Below are 21600 nucleotides of genomic sequence, written 5' to 3'. Positions count from 1 at the left end.
ATTACCACAAAACGCATTTTTAACGTAATCCAATTTAAACAAGACAATATCCCTAACCTTCTCAATTCAAAAGCCTCCAAACTTCCAAACGACGGAAAATCTCATTCACGTTCTAAACGAGCCCAAATTCGAAACTGGGATCCAATAACACGACAGAGTAGGAGGGGGGAGGGGAGGGGGAGACATAAACTGTAATTTTATCTAGTTCACCATACTCGTATTGGCAATGTGATAAATTGTGGCCCTGTACAATGTAGATAGACAGCTGCGTCGCGTAAAACAATTTTTCGCTAAAGCGGTTACTGAAATTGGATCTGTTGGTTAGCTCTGATAAGGAATGATTAACATTAGCCTCGCCAATTTTGTCCCGTGTGGATGGACGGGCAGACTCGATGGGAAGATTGAACTGGTTTAAAGCAGGTGTTTGAGCTGGGAAAGCTAACTAGCGTGTTTTGGATAAGAGATTTTAAGGAAAAGAAGATTGTCTAAAATTATAACAAGATTACTGCTATTAAACATTGTATCTTTTTAACCGACAGTTAGCACAATGGCTTATGAATTCTAGCCGAAACGTAAAGAGAAATAATAATAAAACACTGTGTGCAAGTGATTTCTTAAATCGAAGTGCGGAATTGAGGATTATAATTTAAAAAGTTGAGATGAACTCATAGCAAGTTACACTCACCGGTGGCTAATTAACGATAAGTAGGTAAAGCGAATTGAACGCGATAATTCAATAGATGGTAGTATTTGGGCTGCACATAAAACGTTGGTGCAGTTGTTGTCTGTTAAGAGTTAAGATGACAGTCGTTAATTCATGTCAAAAGAATTCCGGCGGCTTGAACAACTTTGACACTAGATTAACCGTACGATGAATGAACGAAAAAAATAGGGTAAAATCTAAAGCCACACAGACATTACTTTCTTACTGATAAAGATACTTTGTCTCCTGAGAAAGATTCACAAAATTACCCGGAAAACTACACTAAAGTAACAGTCAGTGGTTTTATATCCAAAAGGACCGAGACTATAAACTTACACTGCAAGTTACTATGTAATTGTGGCAATCGAGTTGTAAGTGAGGCGAAGTTTTTGCGACCGAGCCATGTGCTCTGAATTCTGCACTTCTAGTCTTCTATTACAATGTAGATAGTGGAATGGAATAGTAATTGGTCATAATTTTACTATAGTGAAGACTTTGTAAAACTATTGATGTAGTGAGAAAGAGTAGTTTTTAAAAATCACCTATTTCAAGACGGTCAACACAATTTTTTTTTTTACTTTAGAAAGTTAAGTTATACCTACAAAGACATTTTGCTTTTGTAAAAAAAGAACAGTTCTACCACTTCTGACTATACAGACTTTTCCTACAATTTACGACATTCCCTCTCGATAAAAATGAGATAAGCGGTAACTTATCTCATTTTTTTCACAACAACTACACGTGCGTAAAATACTTCCTCAAAAAATATCAGTTTATCAATAAACGTTTCATATAACTTCCAATTGCTTACAAGTATTTTGTATAGAGTGAACCTTTGATCTCGTGTCGTGGAAATATAGGAAACTTTACTTACAATTATGACTACAGTTGAGAGAAGCAAGTTTCAAAGGATTCCCGACTATCGATTACTTTGTTTACCTTGAAATTGGATTCACTTGCTCCAGATATGGAATTACCTATAATATTTTGAACTAGAGTTCAATATCATGTGTATCATTTTAAGTTTTAGATTATTTTTAACACAAGTTTAATACAAAAATACGCATTTTTTACCTCAATATCTTACAGCACTTTGTTTATTCCTGTTTTATATTCATGTTTTTGTAAAATAGAGTAATTCTATTACTTACTTATTCCATCACGAGTTTCTACATCTTCTACATGGTTTTCAAATATTGTGATAGAACAAAGTTTTGAAGGCATTTAATTTTGTTAAGATAAACTACTTGAGTAATACGAACAATTTCTGTATCTCACTGCTGAGCAAAAGCCTAATATATCTGTACATATTTGACTAAAATATTCAATATTATTATGTGTATTTTTTGTTATAATTTAATATGCAAAGATATCTACATCTTACAAACGAACACCTATGCAACTAGCCAGTTACAACAAAACTGTCCACCGTCGCCTAGACACCTTATTTCTCCAGTCCAAGATACTTTACACCAAAGACCAAAGCTCAGTCCAAAAACGTCCATATTCTACATTCGCAGTGCTCTTTCGATCCTTGGTATAGAACATAAATTCACTGTTAATCAAAGTAGAAACGATTCGACGTCGCGACTCGAAGCGCTCAGCTGGAAACATTGGTACTATATTTTATTTAAATGGAACTTTATTTTGCAACGATATTATTTTCTTGTGACTTTTGTATTGGTTTTTCGTCTGTAGCGTGATTTTCTACACTCAGTACGATCGCGTAACGGTTGACGTTTTAAATTACTTTAAAAAATAGTTCCGATGGAATACGTACAGGGCGCTCTTACAATTTCAATGTAATTTTTTAGGTTCATATCATTTGTGTAAATGGAAAATAGCCAGTTGTAAATCTATTGTTATCGAAAAAAAAATGTTAAGTACAGGGTTATCTTTTAGTGAAATCTGCATGAAAATCCATTTTGTAGATTTTGAGTATATCAAGAACAAACCGACGTAACAAGTACAATATGTTTAGCGTGATAGTATTTTTTAGTTATTTAGTACAAATTTTAAATCATTATCACTATAAAATCTACATTTAAAACCAAGTTCTTAAATAAATTGCCAAAATGTTCTTGTGTTCTTGTTCACTGTACAGAAGCTTAACGCAATATATCGTGCCATCTGTCGCCTTAAAATTTATTATTTACGTGTAAGTTTCTCATACATATACAAACGAAAAGAAATAAAGACGCTTACTCTGACTTCGAGAGTGGTTAAATGGAGTTGCGAAGAATGAAAGAGAAATGTAATAATGTAAAGCTTTTTTATGGAATATGTTGTCTGAATGGCGGTTTAGTAAGGAAATATAATTGAGTTATATTTGTCTCACAGTTAGTGATAAAAGTAAACTTATTATTATATAATCTATTTTTATACATGGACTTTGTAACTAAGATCAAAGACTTGTAGAAATGTTATCATGGCATTGTGTCTGTATTATTGTAGACAGGATTCGAACCCACAATCTTTCCATTGAAATAAACCTTTAAACAAGAAATGCACTGTTATTGCTGTTGCCAGTAGTTTTAGTGTGTGGACTATGCATTTTAGAAAATGACAATGGTGGGTTTTAATATAATCGAAGAAAAAATACTAAACTATCTTTCGATTGTAACAATCGTCATCAAGTAACAAACGTTAACCCAAACAGGAAAACAGCCTGAAGCTACCATACAAGGCTTGTAATTACAACGTCTCAATATCTTCATATAACTATTAATACACGAACACACAACAATATTCCCAATAAATATACCTTACAGATAGCACAACTAATACTAATTAGTACGAACATTGTCCTTCAAAGCCACGGCTAGCCGAAATAACTACCGTAAGCCGTATTATACGCGAATATGATATAGATTACAAGCCGTCTAGGGGCTTAAGCGGCTTAACTGCTAAATAAAGTCCCCTGTGGTACGAAGGGTAATAAATTAGTTTCGTGTACAGGTTTGTTAGTTGTTAGTTTTGATGCTCAGGAAATTAAGGTGCTGTAGGGTAGGAAGGTAAATGTTATGGGAAAGATACTTTGAGGGTAGATAACTTAATTATCTTGGTATAATGGAGTAACCATTGGTTGACAGTAAGCTGGATAAATAGGTAGACTAAGAGATTATTTTGGTTATTTCGCTTAGAAATCTAGACTAGTTTTTAAGTTCTCTAGGCAACCTAGGCAACATTTACGGAAAAGTTTTTTTTTTTAATCTTCTCGCGCGCTTAGTACCTATTACCCTTGCGTCGCGGGGACTTTTACAAAACTACTTTTTGTGGATCACACAAATATTTGTTTCGTGTGGGAATCGAACCCACGATCTCCCGTTGCACTGGTAGCGGCTTAACGACCATAACCAACGCACCACGCCGTCAATAATATCTGGAACAAACAAATTTGCATGCTATTTTACAGGCAGAAAATAGACACAGTAAAATACTGGCTCCTACAAAAACGCTCTACCTTTCCTACCACATCAAAAAAAACAATTCCACACAGCAATGCAGCACAAAAACAAAACAATAAATTAAAAACTTATTAAATTTTCCTTCCTCAGGTGCCATAATCTTCGGCTCCGACCAAGAAGTAGCCGGCGTGATGCGAGCAGTCGAACGAGCGAACGCCACTCGTTCCTTCAGCTGGGTCGGCTCTGACGGCTGGAGCGCCAGATCCCTGGTCTCTGACGGCAATGAACGAGCGGTCGAAGGCACTATCAGCGTGCAACCTCAAGCCAATGATGTGGATGGATTCAAGGAGTACTTCCTTGGACTGAATGTTATGAATAATAAGAGGAATCCGTGGTTCGTAGGTAAGTATTAAATGCTTTTAATTTATCTATTAACTGTCACCTCACCGTTTGTTTGGGTAGTAACGTGCGATATCCTACAGTTTGTGTTAATGACTAGCGAGCGTTCGAAGTAATGAAAATACGGAATACATTTTTGTGAAATATGCTACTGGCACTAATCAATTTTTTTATACTATTCAGTCAATAACAGTAGGAATTTTCCCTTCGATTTTTTATCAAATATTGAAATCTACGATCATACTACGTTCTATTAATCCAAAATGTATGTAAATTAGAATACACACAGCATTTCACCAGATTACATACATTCAATATTAAATTCAGTTTCAACAACTTCCCCTACTTTTGCAGCAAATATTAAAATCAGATTATGAAACCACTAACCGCATCCGTTCACTATCTGAACCACATATTGCAAATCAATACAGTAACAGTCTGAGAACGTTCCACTCAACTTTTATTCTGAACTAAATTGGATCCTTACTCTGAATAGTAGAAACATTTTACTAATGAGGATTTGATGGCCTTACGAGCCGGTTTTCTTCTATTTAGTTTCTGTGGCCGTTAAGTGCTAAACACCAACAATGCGTTTGCGGGACGAGCGCGGCACGAAATAGTAGCGCGATTTTCCACAGGCGTTAGTATAGACTAGCGAGCAATTGACGTTTTAAAGGAAATAGTTTTTGCCGAATACGCTAGGGTCTCGCCGGTCTATTTTTTATACTTTGCTGATATGTAGTCGGTTGTTAATTGCCCATAGAGGAAGATAATAAGGAATATCGCACGTATATATACGACAAATACTAAGCGGGCGCTGATGGAGTGACAAGCGCAGGCAACGCAAATTATTTGCCGTGGGAAAAAAAATACGTTTCAACCACTGCAACTATCAATATACAGTGCACGGGTCACATTCGATTCGCGCTCTCATGTTATACGTACAAAGAACCGCACATCTCACGCATTGAAAACGCTGCTCGTCGCTCCCGCTAACAGTCTGTGTCACATTTTACGAGCATTTCCTTCTGTATTTAGTTTCAGTGGGCGTTATACAGGAAATAGTGTCGGCCTTGCCGTTAAGCTTTATTTATTCCTGGGCTAATGTATCAACGAAAATAATGGCTTTTTGGTATGAGTTTGTTGTAGTAAATCGTGGTTATCGCGAGATTTTCGAGTATGTAAGTGGTTATGGCTGGTATTTAATTTTTGAATTGAGTGAGTTATAAGGTTCGCGTACAAAATTTTATCCTCATTTTTACCAATAGTGGGTTTGGTTTTCAAATAATTGTAGATATATCTTCAGAACTATATTTTTCTTTGTCAAAGACTACTGCTATAATATAATTGACAGAGAAATATGAGAATAAAATTTTTCACATCACTAAACAAAGGTGACCATATCATCAGTTAAAAAAGATTTTTAACAAATATGACATAAAAACGACTAACTAACCCCACGGAACTATCTCCACGCAAACTTTTATGAAAACCGGATCAGTGGTTAGATACGTTTGGCCACATAATTCCTATGTCCGAAATGTCCAAGCTCCCGTCTAATGGCCAGTTAGTGAAAAGTTTTCATTAAATGTTGAAACATCCAGTGCCATGTGGAGTTTTGAATCATTTTTGTGTCTAATCATCTAATCGTTAGAAATAGATAAATGAGAACAAAAGTATTTTTATTTAATTATTTTATTACATTTGCACATTTAAAATATGTATTTTAAATATTTACACCTATAGATAAAATATAATTAAGGCCGTAATTCCAGCTTTCTCGCTACATGTTGTCGCACAAATAAAATTGGTTGCGCTTGGTGTGTCTGAATGCGGTAAGAAACTGATTTCCAAAAGGCAAAATTTAAATAAACGATACCGGAGACAGAGACATAAACTTAATAGAGGGTAACAAGAAACAGCTAAATTTACTTAGTTTTTTATATTGATTACTATGTAAATATTACTTTTCTCCTAAACTTCTTGAAATTATTGTATCATTGTATCAAAAGTAAGTAATCGCTTTACAATAGGTAAAATACGAAGAAACTACTTCATAAAACATCATTCATAAAGTAGAATGTCCAATTTAACTTCAGCGAGTACCGAGTCGTAATTCTAAGAATTTACCTGGAGTCCATGAAACATTGAACGAGGAAGAAAAACTTCTCAACTCTAATTCTGATCATGAGATATTCCCTTTTATCTGTTATAGCATTACAAATAGTTTGGCAACTTTTGTACAACGCAGCGGTTCTCAAACTGGAGGAAGTGATGCTATTATATTCTGTAGAGATTCATCAATCGGCGTCTTTTCTTGATTCGTTTTAAATATGTTGGAACAATACAATTAATACTTGCTGTAAACAAAATCGTGACATTGTTTTTTTTATTAAATATTGACAATTCATACTTAAAACACACTCCACATTGTTTTTAATTAATATTTTTGTATAACTATATAGTATTCAAAAGCGTATTTGTAAATGCGTTGATCCACAAATAAAAATCACTTCACTTATTTTTGTATACCTCATACACTCGGTTCACAATTTTACTTACTAGAGTAAAAATCTTAAGCCTTAATCTTAATCTTTTGTTTTACCATCTAGTTCAATTCAATCTCTAAATATCTTTAATTCATTATCTTTTAAGTAAAACCGAGTTACTGAGCTCTCAATTAGGAGCACATGAAAATCTACATAACGAACAAGTATTTTCAAAAACCGACTTCCGACTTGACATTTGAACTGAGACTTTCAAAAACTTTGAGAATCTTTGTTAAACGTAATAAAGCATTCAGGCTATGTCCTTCAAAATCATTGACGGAATTTTCTCAAAAGAAAACTTTTCCCCTCTCGCGTTTGAAAACTTGTATTTTCACATAATTGGTGATAAATTATCAACTCAATTACCATTAAGTTATTAAGATGAAAGTTTAATAGTGACAGAAGTATTTCTGTCTTTCATTACTCAAATTGTGTTAGTATATTAATAGGTTGACTTTAAATTCATTTCGTTTTGAAGGCAATTACTGGGCCTTGACTTAAAATAATACCTACTTAAGGCAAATTAAGATTTGGCATGTACAGAAGAAGAAAATTAGACTAATGGCTCAAAATCTTATTAACATAATTAATCAGTAATTAATTAATTTCATAATACATTAAATAAATGCATGAATGGATAAATGAATAAAAAAATATTTTATATAATTATAATTTCATAAAGTAGGCTTGAAATTATAGTAAAGCAATAAATTTTTTTATCAATACCTACCTAGCTAAGCAGCCATGTCTGTATAATCTCAGAGATAGCAAAAGTACTTCTAGTAACAGACTTAAAATAAAACGTATTCTTTTACCTTGCATTAACCTAAAAGAATCATTTATTTACATCTATCTTTATCCAGTTGTTTCAACACAAGTTGAAACATTGACATACCTGAGCTATCAGCGTTAAGTTGAGTCGTAAACTTGAGTGCAGTCTATAACTTGAGCTTAACAGCGCACTTAACTTACTCGCGAACATAAACTTGGTGAAATAACCACAGATTTGTTAGAAAAAATACTCTTGAAATGCTTAAGAGACTAGTGTGAAAGATATTTAAAAAAAAATTTGAGCTTAAATAAGAAATCACTTTTCTCTGTGTAATCTTTTCTTATATTGAAAACCAACACTTTTTTTATTTGAACCTGTTAATATAAAAAATGACCGTATTAATATTTAAATCATTGATAATTTCAGGTATATCACTCAATTAATTTCTCTTTTTTGTTTGCAAAAATAATGTGCACCAATTTTGATTAATTTTAAACGTTATTATGATTATTCAGAACGAAAGCTTCTTATAAGTTTTTGAATATTAAATCGGTTAGGGGTTGAGTGGGGACATATAGGGGACAAACACACACAGGCACTGTAATAAAATTATACATTAATACATGTTTTTGTTATAAAATAAAACAGACCACTCTTTACAACACTAAAGAGTCAAAAACCAGTATCAGTTAGCGTAAAACTAATTAAATTATAAAATATTCCAACTTCAAAAGGTGAATAAAAAATTATGTAATAAAGTAAATAGCTGAAACTGAAAACTTTTATCTGTGCCTCGACCACAGAGTAATTACTTACTCAGACCTTCTCTCAGTTGCGGGCTCATTTACATAGTAATAAATTACATTTCAGAAAATGTTTTTCTAGAAGTTTGTAGTACTGAGCCACAGTGTAGGGATTCGTCAGCAGTACAGAAATGTTATATTAGTTTTACTTTCGTATTGTGAAACTTGTTGCGATTTACTTTTGCTGACGAGATGCTACGTAGTTCATTCCTTGACAAAATTTTTTCATCTGATATTTTAAGTATGCCTGGAATATCTACTTAAAGCAGAGTGATAAATATAAAAAAAATTGCCTAGCCTTCCTTCCAATCTATGTTAGGGCTGACTTCCAGTCTCACTAGGTGCAGCTGAGTACAGTATTTTACATGGAGCGACTGCCTATCGAACCTCCACGACCCTTTTAGCTAGGTTATACGAGTATAACACAATACCCTTCAGTCAGACTGGCTTCCAGACTTACTAGCTTCTGACTACTGTAACGACTGTCAATGATCTTCGAAATGGCAGCTGGGACCCACAATTTAACGTGTCTTCCGAAACACGGAGGAACTCGATATGTATGAGATGGTCACCCATCCACAAAACAACCTCGGCAAGTATGGCTTAACCTCAGAGATCGATCCTCGCGGCTGTTGTTAACTAAGCCACGAGGTCCTCCACCTTATTTCATGCTTCGTCACTCGAAGACGACTTTGTCAATACTTGCATTGTAAACGTTTTCTATTTTATTTTTTTTCTCATGTCAGTGAACTGTAATTGTTCTTTTGAGAATAAATATTCTTTAAACCTATTTCTAATCAATGGAGTAATAAATCCAATAAATAGGGCTAGAATCTTACAATCACAATTCTTACCTTCTCTTTCGTCTTGCAAAACGATGTTTAAATCATGCTCAAGAATAGAATTCAAATCTCCACATTCAGCTGCAAATAGCTTCAATAATATGTGACCTAGATCATTGTATGAATAGAACTCATTTAAATACGCACAATGCCTGCCTTTCAAACTTTGACGCTTCAAATGGACGGCCGAGAGACGCGATAAAATAGGAATGTGTTCGTTTTCTAGTAATAAATGTGTATTTGAAAGTTTGTGAATAACTTTAGCTAACTTTCAATAGGTGTGTGGCATTTTTAAACTAATATTATGTTTCAAAAAGTATTTGTTAAAAAAGATTTTACTTCTTAATTAAAGTAGCCAAGTTATTTTTCACTTATTTTCTATCAATCAGCCCGAAAACTTGTGACATATATGGCTAGGAAAGAATTTTCAACTAATTAGGATATTTATACAAATATTAGGATAATTGATTATTAGAACCAATTTATACGAGCTTTCCAAAGACGTTCAACTAAAATACTACTCAACATCATAATATATACATTCATCTATTAAGAAACAGCTACAAATTCGCTCTATAATCCAATGGGCATAACTTGCTGTGAGCGTCTTACTATACATCATAATAGACGACAAAAAACAAATATTTTACAGTTGATATTGTTTCTTCCACCAGAATTCTGGGAGGACCACTTCCAGTGCCGCTACCCTGGCAGTCCACGGACGCCGTACAACGGCCAGTACTCCCGCGTCTGCTCGGGCCTGGAGCGTCTTACTGTGAACAACACGGAGTTTGAGAGGCAGCTGCAGTTCGTGTCTGATGCTGTGATGGCCTTCGCTTATTCTATAAGGTAAGTTAGAGGTCAAAGACCTCTGCTACTTGGAGAGCACGTGAAGCAGTCGATTCTGTGTCTAAACTTTTCACTGGTCGTGTCGGTTAACCAGACTATGAGAGTAAATGAATAGAGACTGTATATACCAGTGTATTGTGCACATATTTGGGCTCTATAAATAAAGTCCGCAAATGTCCAAATTGATCACTGCAGCCGGACATCGACTAGGAGGACCGTATTATCATAAAGTAAGTCAAAAACCCATTCTGTTTTACTGCTGGGTAAGGGTCCCGCAATGAGAAGGACCTTAAGTCCGTTGGCTTCGAGCGAGTTGGGGGACTTTACATTATTTCGAGAGCTGTTTTAAAGACCAAACATAAGCTACTTAGTCTTTTATTTATTTATACACAAGCGTAGCCAGTAATTATTATCAAAACAAAAATACAATAAGATGAGTTCGTTAAATCATGATCTATGTACATAAAGTCGTAAAGTCAAGTAGAAAGTATTTACGACACCTCCCCCCGAGGCCAGCGTTTTATTCAGAGACGTTGTAATAATTAAGTAGTACTTAGTGTTGTACACTTTGTAATTAGGTAGGTTTTTTAATGTTACATGTGTTCTACTTTTAATTAAGTTTTGTAAAGTTACGTGGGCAATTTTTTAAAGATCAATTCTAAGTCAAGAGTCTAGAGTCCTCTAGAGACTTCGAAAGTCTATGTTTGTTATGTTTTCAAGTCTAAAATACTGAACTAAATGAAAATCAAATTGTTGATTAGTTCTATTCCGTAAGACATACGCAATATCTCCTCGAAAAATCTGTCTACGACTGAAAATAAATTCGACATAAAGTCTATAATTATTCTCAAAATTGTTACAAAACGTGGCGTTTTGGTTTTATAATACATACATCAACATCATTGGTCTGCTTCCATCTATTTCAGATCATTTACTTGGCGCCGGTAATGATTTGTATACATTATTTCGTAACACATAAATATAATAATATAGACAAAATATACCAAATGCTTGCGGGAAAAAGAGTTAATAGTTTTTAAACCGATTAGTCTTTCAATTCAACTTTATGCAAAATAATACACGAATACGTTAAGCGAACAAAGCTGCACGTCGACAATAGCAAAAAAACAAACCTCTCGAGGCTCGACTGACAGCTCAAAGCGTAACACTACACCGAACAAGCGCTGACATGAAACCAATAAAGGAAAGTTCATAAAAAAATACCAACTATCAAATAACGGGAGGGAAACAGTCTAAAAATTTAATAAAACTTCCGTTTTGTCGACCTTTTCAGTATTATACATATATGTGTATGTTTGTATGTAAATTATAACGTCGTACTTGTTATACCCGAAAGTGCAATCTGAGTTGTTAATACGAGTACAATGACATTTCGCCATTAGCAATGTAAGTTTCGTGTCGGGACGTTACCAAAATTCGTGCTTCTAAAGACTTTTTTGAATATGAATTAGAGAACATCAAAAGCATATTGTCTGACCCGGCAATCAAACCCAAAACCTCGTGGTCAGCAGTTGTATGCTGAATAACGAATGTATCTGAGTGCAAAACCCGAGCGCATCGAAGCTAGCTCTTACCACTAAAACAGGCCGTCGCGTCGTGGCCAAATATCAGTCATGTAAAATAAAAGTCACAATTGTTAAAATTTTCATCATTCGTTACAAAATTACTAAAGAACGTCAACAGGTATTACCTAAACTACATCTCCCTCAAAATTATTTAACATAAATCTAAATAAAAGGAAACCCTTTCAAAGCTCAAACTAAATACCGAAATACCCGAAGCTATTAAAATGTAAGCAAAACTTTTCAAAATATTACTCGTACAATATTAGTAGTACAAATTAGCCTTGAACCGTTTAGCAAAGCGTTTAGTTAGAATAAGGGCGCGATCACACGATGAGATAAGATTGAAGTTTAAGATATTTTATAGCTTATTGTTCATAAGCTGTATGATGGTCGGCTGATCCATGATGATCCATCGGTCTTGGACGAATTTGTAATACATACATACATACATACAGTCACGCCTTTTTAACATAAGGTTAGGCATAGGCCAAAGAAAAGATTGTACAATCAATAAATAATACGTGTTATTTTTAGTTGGTTAGTAAATAAAATAAATCATACTCATGGTATTTTCTAATCTGTATTAGATTATTTATCAATAGTAGCCCGAAGTCTCGCCACTTATTCTATGGGACTAACATTAGTAATGACGAAACATGGATGTATTTTATTCTTATCTGCCAATTCTTCCGCTTATAAAAGTCACGATGTTTTAATATTCATCAATGTTGTTGTACACAGGATTTTTTCTCTTTTCGCTATGAGCGCCACTAAAGCCACATAAACCTTGTTATAATTTATAGCTTGGCAATGTAACAAGCTTTATTGACCAAAACCTGCTACAGACACATTAAGGAGCGTATACATTAGAGCATATTGTGTGGCAGAATTCAACCCAATGTATCACTTTATGACGCATACAACATTAAACACTTTCTTTATAGTTTACAAACGATTTGCTACATATTTCGCTACAATACTACTTCCAGAATATTTGTGTTTTAAGGGTATTTTTGATACATCTTTTCGGATTATTGCTGCAACACTTAATTTAAAGAATAGTCCATATATGCCAAAAAAGTGAAAAACTCTTAGTGTCACATTTTTATGTAATCGTTACAATGATGTAAGCACTATATTTGCCATTAATATTGTAATAATTGATAGCGCCAAAATAAAATGAATAAAAATTTTGTACAGCTAAATACTAATCGGAAAAAGAAAAATTCACTCATTCAGAACTTGCTGAAGTTTTACAATATATGACACTTTTTAATCGCATCACCGAATATTTATCAGCATGTTACATAGCGTCCAATGTGTACTCACCTCATAGTTTCAACTCTAAAATTCCCCAAATAAATAATTCATAGCAAAACTGGGGTACTTTGCTAACCAAATTCGCAGTAAACGGTATAACTTTAATGGTCCTTAATCAAATCAGAGGTCTTGTGAATGAAGTGGTCCGCCCATATCAATTAGAAGACCCTAGGGGTGCGGGCTCGAGTCCCGGGAGTTGCCTCGTAAGGAATTAATTGTGTACGATCCTACTAACATTGGTTTAAACGTAATCCGCTGAAAAGTCCCCAAATTTGACCTTTTTGTGGCTGTTTCGTTAATTAATTTGGGTAGTTTTAGTATCCTGGTGATGAAACAATATAAGTAGATTATAATGATCTGACTATTATTATTTATTTATGACACATTAATATTGTTTGTGTCAATGGAGTAGATGACTGCTGCGTCTCAGAGGTCGCATTTCTACTCAGGACGAACTGCTATTGTTTACTTTATCCGTAAAGAAATCCTCTGTGATTACCTAGATTATGGATTTTGAGGTCTCATAAGCAAGAGACCCAGCGTTCAGTCTTGCGAAAAAATACTGTCTGCTCTCCCCAGTCGCGTCAAAATAGAGTTCTAGCGAGTAATGAGAGTAAATTAATAGAGATTGTAAATGTTGCACAATTGTCCACACAAAAACACAACAGTAGGCTAGTTTTAATGACACTGACACCATCACTGAAGCACTATAAGAACACTATAACTATCAATAAGAATATCAAGGTAACAAAAAAAAAGAAATTCTACCGCCTCATTTTCACCACACAGTCTATAAATACCCGCAACTTCCTAAAGTATTTTTATTCACCGATTAAATATAAAGCTTTTCACAATATAAATAAGCCGAAGCGTTTCGTAAAAGGTCAAGTGTATCATTTAATTTTATGGCAGGCTTGGTGTACCAATAAAACAGATATGAGTACTTATTTGAAGCTCCTACGTGAATATCCGTGAAATTGGCAACATTTTTTTCGAATATCGCTTTTTTCGATGTTTGCTACGCTAATAATATTATCTCAGTTTGTGTTGGTTCTTTGAGTCATTTTGGGTATTCTTTCGTTAATATGCTAAAGTACTAAGTTATAGACTTGTGGTTGTAATTTGATATTCAAATTATGCTCATCTTGTAAACGGTAGTATCTGGTTTAAATTTTTGTTAATAAATATTATTTTTATCTATGCTAATATTATAAAGCCGAAGAGTTTGCTTGTTTGAATGCGCTAATATCAGGAACTACAAGTCCGATTTGAAAAAAATCTTTCAGTGTTAGATAGTCTATTTATCCAGAAAGGCTATAGGTTATATATCATCACGCTCCAACCAATAGGAGCAGAGTCCCATAAAAAAATATTACAAAAACGGGGTGAAATTTCACCCATTCTCTCTTATGTGACTCTAGCGACATTGCGCGGGTCAGCTAGTGCTTAATATCTGTATATTATAATTATTAATTTTAATATTTGTCAAGCTAATAATAAAACAAGATGAAACCGGGTTTAGTTTTTATTCGTCTCCAACCTCTTTGTACTGAAAATAGAACATAAAACATTAATTCCCTAGTAAAAATACACTCAAAGCTCATCAAAATCACAACAAGGAGAGCACGCATTAAATCTTAGCCTACTTATCCATACCTTTTACCCAAAACCCTTCACTTCAATAGCAACTTGACAAAAAAGGGTTCAGCCTTGATAAAAAAGGGTCCGTTTGAGAACAAAACACGCGCTTTCACCCCTAAATGGGGGTAAAACTGCCACTCCTTATTGTGGCAACACCGTGATGTATGGCCTTCCGTCGATATATTATTTATGATTAGCTTCTGTTAGGAAGGCCTAAAGGTTGCATATGTGTGGATTAAGGAGGGGTTGAAAGTGGGGGAAAAATATTTCCGATTGAACTTGATGTTGTATGGGTGTGACATTTTGGTATATTTTTGTGGAACTATGTCAGTGATGTAACTGAAACCCTTTTATACAATAACAATAGTAACAAATATATTATTTTGTTTAATACAACTGTGACAAGTTTTTAGTTTTTCAGTAAGTTTTAAATATTATAAATAAGTATGTCCATAATATGAAAACCGTTAAACTGATTTAAATGAAAGCTGGAACAAGATTCAAATTCAAATCCAAAGATTACTTTCTGTCACTCATAAGCTCTTAATTAATTGATGATTATTTCTAATTTCTAATAAATTTCTTTTATTTCACTCAACTTACATGTAAACACAGCCGTGCAGTTCAGCTAGTATATAATACATTTTAACCTCAAAGACGAAAAAATATAAGGCCAAATACACACAGCCGGACAAAACATCGTTACGTTTATTTGCACAAAGGCTTTTAACTTATCTGCAGTGCATTAGTGTCACATTGAATTAGAGAGTGTGGAAGCAAAAGAGGGGAATAAGTACAAGAAAAGAAATATGAGGGCTTTGTTCAACTTTTGTGATAAGAATGTAGCTTTGATATTACCTTTTTTGCTGAGAGTCAGTAATAGTCGAGTAGTTTAAATGATTACTTAGTATTTTACTATTACATATATAAATTGTGGCAGATGTTATTGTTTATTTTTGGTCTTGTAATGTCACGGCTGTTGTACTTAAGGGTATGTGAAATACAGACACGTTTTGCCATTATATGTAAATAAGTTAGTTTAATAATTATTTATCAGATGTCTTCTTATCCATCGATGAACTTTTCAAATTACATAACAAATTAGCTAAGCTGAAATATTACTAAAAAACTTGAAAAATTTTGATAACTACCTTTTGTTAAGTTGGTTTGTATCTATTATATTAAATAAAGCCCACACTTTTGTTTCAACGCTTATGTATTTAATACTACAAGCAGAAACATAAACACCTACTTTAAACCCCAGCCTATTTTAGACGAAAAACCGCAGAACTTTAAAACAGCAAACAACGAAAAAGAAAACTAAAAAGCCACTATGAAAAGACTACAGACAAAGAGACACACAAACATACATACATACAAACACACACGTTCGCTCGTTACACACATCTTTAGAAAGGACTCGTGTACAGTGCAAATAGAAGAAGTCTGTAAATATTCTTAAGATGGATGCACATTGGGAGCACATTGTTGAACTTTTACTGCGCATTGTATAGAATGTTCTTGACTCGATTGATGGCATTTCTATCGGTTTTAACAACTTTCGGAATCATAGACAGATTATTAAATTAAAAGGCATTTAACCTTATGATTTCATGACTGCTTTAAAAGTTATAACATTTCACGAGAAAGAATAATATTTTTTTACTATCACAATAGATTATATTTCTTTTACTATTTATGTTTCATACACCTCAGCTGCCACGGGTCAGCTAAGGTGTATGAAATACAACAACTTTTTGCTATTTACTAGTCGCATGCAGCCAGTAAATTGCCATAGGTTAAACTTCGAGTTGCTACTAAGAAAAACAAAGCACTTAGCCCAACACGGACATCGAACCTCCGGACATCTTTAAATAAAAAGAAAATAAAATCTGAGACCTCTTGGTCGGCAAGTATGGCGTAATACCGCTAGGACTATAGAAGTGGCCGGTTATAAACTCTATATAGCTAGCTTGTCCATGTACACGAACGTTATATACCTATACATAGACATGCACAGTATCTTAAGCTCAATTTCAAATGCAATTGTCAATAAGAAGCCTTGGGTTAAACCTCTTGCACTATCAAAGAACGGTGAATCGATTGCAGTTTAATCTCAACTGCTAATAGAGCAACTGAAGATCGGATTAGAGACTATTAGGTTTACTTGCGATAGTTTTACTTAGGTTTATAGGAATTAGCGTTATGGTGATGTGTGATAGTGGGTTAAATAGGGTGGGGTGGTTAAAGGATGAATTAAGATTTGCAGTAATTAAATTATAATGAATAATATACTTAAATAATCTCTTCTAGGAATGAATTGTGTGTGCAACTGAAGTAAACGAGTCAATAAAAAAGTGTTATATTGACAATTGAACCCTCCGGAAATATGTATTTCGGAGCATTCACTTAAATATACAATTCTATATTCCAAAGAGTTTTTAAAAACAACGACTTGAAAATTCCACATTGCCAAATGATTCTCAATGCAATGAAAATTTAAAAGCTACCTTCAAAACCATTTAAAACCTTTAACAAGGGAAAAGGTATGTATGACACGATTCACCAATATTTTTTTTTGTTTCTTCAAATATCAAACACGCATCCAGCCACAGTAACCGACACCTAAAACGAGCTGACAAAACGACACCACAAGCTAAATTACCGACACTTAACAATAACTTTTTATATGAACAGGACAATAACGATTAAAACAAACAAACATACATTAAAATACAAAGCACACGGAAGTTCTCACAAGTAATTTATATAAATGTTTTAATTAACAGATACAACGGACCGGGATTAGCTTTCACTTCGCTGAGAGGATCAGGGTAAAAGGAGTTTACACATGTGCCTTTATAAATTGTTTGTTTATCGATATAGCTTTCGTCCGTGGCTTTATCTGCGTAGATATACTTATGTGGAAAATGTCTTCAAAAATATCATAAATGTAAAGTACCTAATCTAGTATGTAAAGTAGCCTCTATCGTGCAGTGGTTAAGGTCACCACGCCGCTCGATTGCGTGGGGAGGTCGAGGTTTCGATTCCCACACGAAACAATCATTTGTGCGATCCACAAATAATTGTTTCGGGTCTGGGTGTTCTTTGTGTCCGTTGTTTGTATGTTTGTAAAGGTCCACGCGACACAAGAGCAATTGTTAGTGCGGGAGTTGTGTTTTATAAAGATGTTGATAATCTAGTTCTTAAAATATCTATGTGCTAAATATCATTAAAATCAATAAAGTAATTTTTCGTAAAAACAAATTCTTCCCAAACGTTCGCGTTTTGGATCACTCTATCAATATAATTAAACGCAGCAATAGAGCAGAAAGGACACAGGTATATTTGGTTTTTAGAAAGCTATCTTTTAAACGGAAATATTTTATTTAAATCGATTCACTAAATAACTAACTTATAGTAGCTTTGTGTGTTCAAGTAAATAAGAGAACAACAGAGACTGCGGTCGACAAAAACAAAATAGACATTTTGATTTTGTATAGCCAATAAATTACCAAAATGTTCTAAAATATTAGCTACTAAAGCAATCAATACGGTATACGCAACAAATATAAAAGAACTACCGACACGGAACGGATTTCAATTATCCCGGAACGGAGGCAGCTACTAATTAATTTTGGGGAGAACGTCGAACGAACATGTCTTATACATTCGTCATTCACATTAAATTGCTTTTAAAAATTCTGTTTGAAATATATTACAGTGTTTAATTATTCGCTTTAATATAATTTTTACAAAAAATACCTCGGACGCGAACAGCTTATGGCAGAATTTTATATAATACTCGTAATGGTCCAGTCAAAAACCGTTCTACGTGTTACAACCGGTCCAAATAAAATGTATTCTTGTAGGAATTAGACTATAATGAAGTTTATATGTAAACTAGATTTGGTAGCCTAAGCTTTAACTTCCGTTAATGAGATATCATGTCGTGAAGAAAGGCTTAGAAAGAAACTAATCTGACATAGACCTATCTTTAACTAAAGTTACGTTATTGAAATTAGAAATCAAGGATATTGGCACTTCTTTAATTTCAAATTTAAATTTTGTAAAAATAAGTATTTTCTGTTGAAATAAAAATATCTCTACATTATGGGGTTAATAAAGATTTTCTCTCTACTCAAGCCAAGTTGTTATTTCACGTCTCAAAGGTAGGTTTTCAATTAAGATTAAGGTGAAATCCCTTATTATAACTAAACGTTGTCCACAGAGAGTTGAGAGCAAACTTTATAAATTGATTAAGATGATCCTTAAGTTTTGAAAATAATTGGTTCGGCCTGAATCACGTGTTACGGAAACTAATTAAGTATCAAGTAAATTGAATGCAGAGATTTGTTACTTCGTTATTATTTTAAAGTGTTAAATTTGTGCTAAAATTTTATTATGTTTTCTAAACAGTTTCATAGTTATGACACTTGTCTAATTTCAACTCTGAAATGAATGATTTTGTCATCAATGTATTGTTATCTTGTTATCGAATAACGTTTTTTTATGTATTAAATACTAATATTCTCTAACTTTGTCTCACGTAGTGGGCAATTTTTTATTGGTCACTGTAAACTGAGCTTATGTTTTAAATTAACGTTATTTAATGCCCGGTGGGTACATCACAAGAGAAACCGAAGCAAAATTAAAACAACCCGATTAAAAAATATTTCAAGCAATTTCACATTTAGAAACACTTTTCAGAAGGTTCTTACTGCATACAAATTGCCCAAAATGTTCAACCAAAAACTTCCTCAGCAAAAATTCCACACACTCCATTGCTTAAAATAAGCCAACTCAGATGGCCATTCGGTTTCAAAACGCTAGATTATTTCCCAGCCCCACGAATGCTTGGAGTGCACTCCCGACCCCGATGCATTGAATATGTCTCATTCATGTACTAAAAGCCTACCACAGGTCTTCCTGCATGTCTATTCATAGGCCTGAAACTCGTAATTGCAAGCTCTTTGGCAGAACGCCAAAATAGTAGGATGTTTGTCCTCTTGTCTTAGTGCTTTATGACTCGTTAAGGATTTTAAACTATCTTAAACGCGATGTAAATTAAAATGTTACTTTACTGAACTGCACGTTTGGCGCAGTGGTTTAAGCGGTCACCTCGCCGCAACAACCGTAGCACCGCGTGTGGTGGGTTTGAATCCCACCCGGGACTAATCTTTGTGTGATGAGCACGAGTATTTGTTCTGAGCCTAGATGTTAATTTATATATGTATATAATACAAGCTCCGCTTAGTTTAAAATCAAATGACCGTGCATGAGTTGTCCAATAATATTTATTATTACTTATTTACTTTTTTTACCACACATGCAATAAAAAGTATATTTGTGTGATCAACTAGTAGTTACAGCAGTGATAGTCGAGTGGGCTAAGTATGAGCGTTTAACGCGATGGTCGATGGTTCGAACCCAAAAGAACACGCCAATAATTTTTCTAAGTTATTAAGTTTTCTAGTTCGGTTCCCGGTATAACATTTATGTTTGTCCACAGGGATATGCACGCCGCTGTGTGTGGGGGCCGAGCAGGACTGTGTGATGTAATGAAGCCGCCCAGTGGAGCTGATCTACTGAAGTACTTGAGGAATGTCACTTTTGTGGGTAAGTAATGATTTAAAAATACTTTACAAAACAGAGAATGCAGATAGAGCCGTGATCCTATGATGATTATTAAAGAAACGAAAAGACATATCCCCATTATGTAGAATAACTATTTACGGAAGTATGTTCATTCCAATGTCATACCAATAAACCTTCATAACAATGAGACTTACATGAGTCCTTCATCTTCTAAACGTTTAACTATTGTACCCCGATTTACAACCAAGCACGTGTGATCACATTACCAAGAAACACTTACAAAATCTATAACACAAATATCTAATATTATACAGCAATAATACGCCCCACGCCTCAGATTATGTTCCAAGCATCGTACCCTAATTTCACCCCAAATTTCTCTTACACAAATCTTGTTCCCAGAAATAGATAATTTCATATTTACATAAAATTATTTACATACATACAATTATAATTTTACTTGGTATAATCTCTCATTTTTATTCAGAGACGAGTTCTGGGTATTTGTTATAATATTTTAATTGAAATTTTAATGTCTCATTATGGAAACGTTTTGGGGTTGAAACACATTTTGGTGGGTAAACAGGGGTTTTCTGGGAATCCAGCGTAGGCGGATAATTTAGTGTTATAATTTTCAAACGTTATTATAGAATCGAACTCTAGACACCCGTTACGATACGAACACCCTCAATTTTGAGCGTTTGTCTCTAAAGGTTAAAATATGATTAATTCGTAGTCATATCAATGAAATTAGCGATGGCGAAGCTACATCAAAGCTGTTGGTATTCTTAAAAATCTGCTTGAAAACAAAAATATTTTTCATTTTCAAACTAATCAAAATATAAAAAATATTTATAAATAAAAAATATTTATACAGTTAATATGCTATCGATGTTTGTCTCATTGCTACATTTTTGTCGATAGGTCTGAGCGGCGATGAGTTTCACTTTGACAACAACGGAGACGGTCCAGCCAGGTACAACATCCTGCACTTCAAGCAGGTCGCTAAAGGTGTCTACCGATGGGTCAATGTTGGACAGTATCTGGATGGAGAACTGCAGCTGGATCTTAAAAGTAAGAACCAATGTATTTATTGATGTTTAAAACAAATATATTCATTCAACTGCCAAT

General features: G+C 34.0%; 1 protein-coding gene across 2 annotated transcripts in view; it reads left to right on the top strand.

The window, feature by feature from the left end:
- The window catches only part of LOC142977560 (metabotropic glutamate receptor 2-like), a 201324-nt gene that overhangs the window by 161308 nt on the left and 18416 nt on the right, over nt 1-21600 (top strand). For both annotated transcript variants that reach the window (XM_076121513.1, XM_076121514.1), the window contains 4 exons: nt 4261-4512; nt 10150-10324; nt 20384-20490; nt 21394-21543. In XM_076121513.1, the coding sequence (XP_075977628.1) occupies nt 4261-4512; nt 10150-10324; nt 20384-20490; nt 21394-21543 (684 nt within the window). The remainder of the gene's footprint in view (nt 1-4260; nt 4513-10149; nt 10325-20383; nt 20491-21393; nt 21544-21600) is intronic.

The sequence above is a fragment of the Anticarsia gemmatalis genome, chromosome 13 (assembly GCF_050436995.1).
Source record: "Anticarsia gemmatalis isolate Benzon Research Colony breed Stoneville strain chromosome 13, ilAntGemm2 primary, whole genome shotgun sequence".
Classification (NCBI taxonomy): Eukaryota; Metazoa; Arthropoda; class Insecta; order Lepidoptera; family Erebidae; genus Anticarsia; species Anticarsia gemmatalis.
This window is presented reverse-complemented; position numbering and strand designations above follow the sequence as displayed.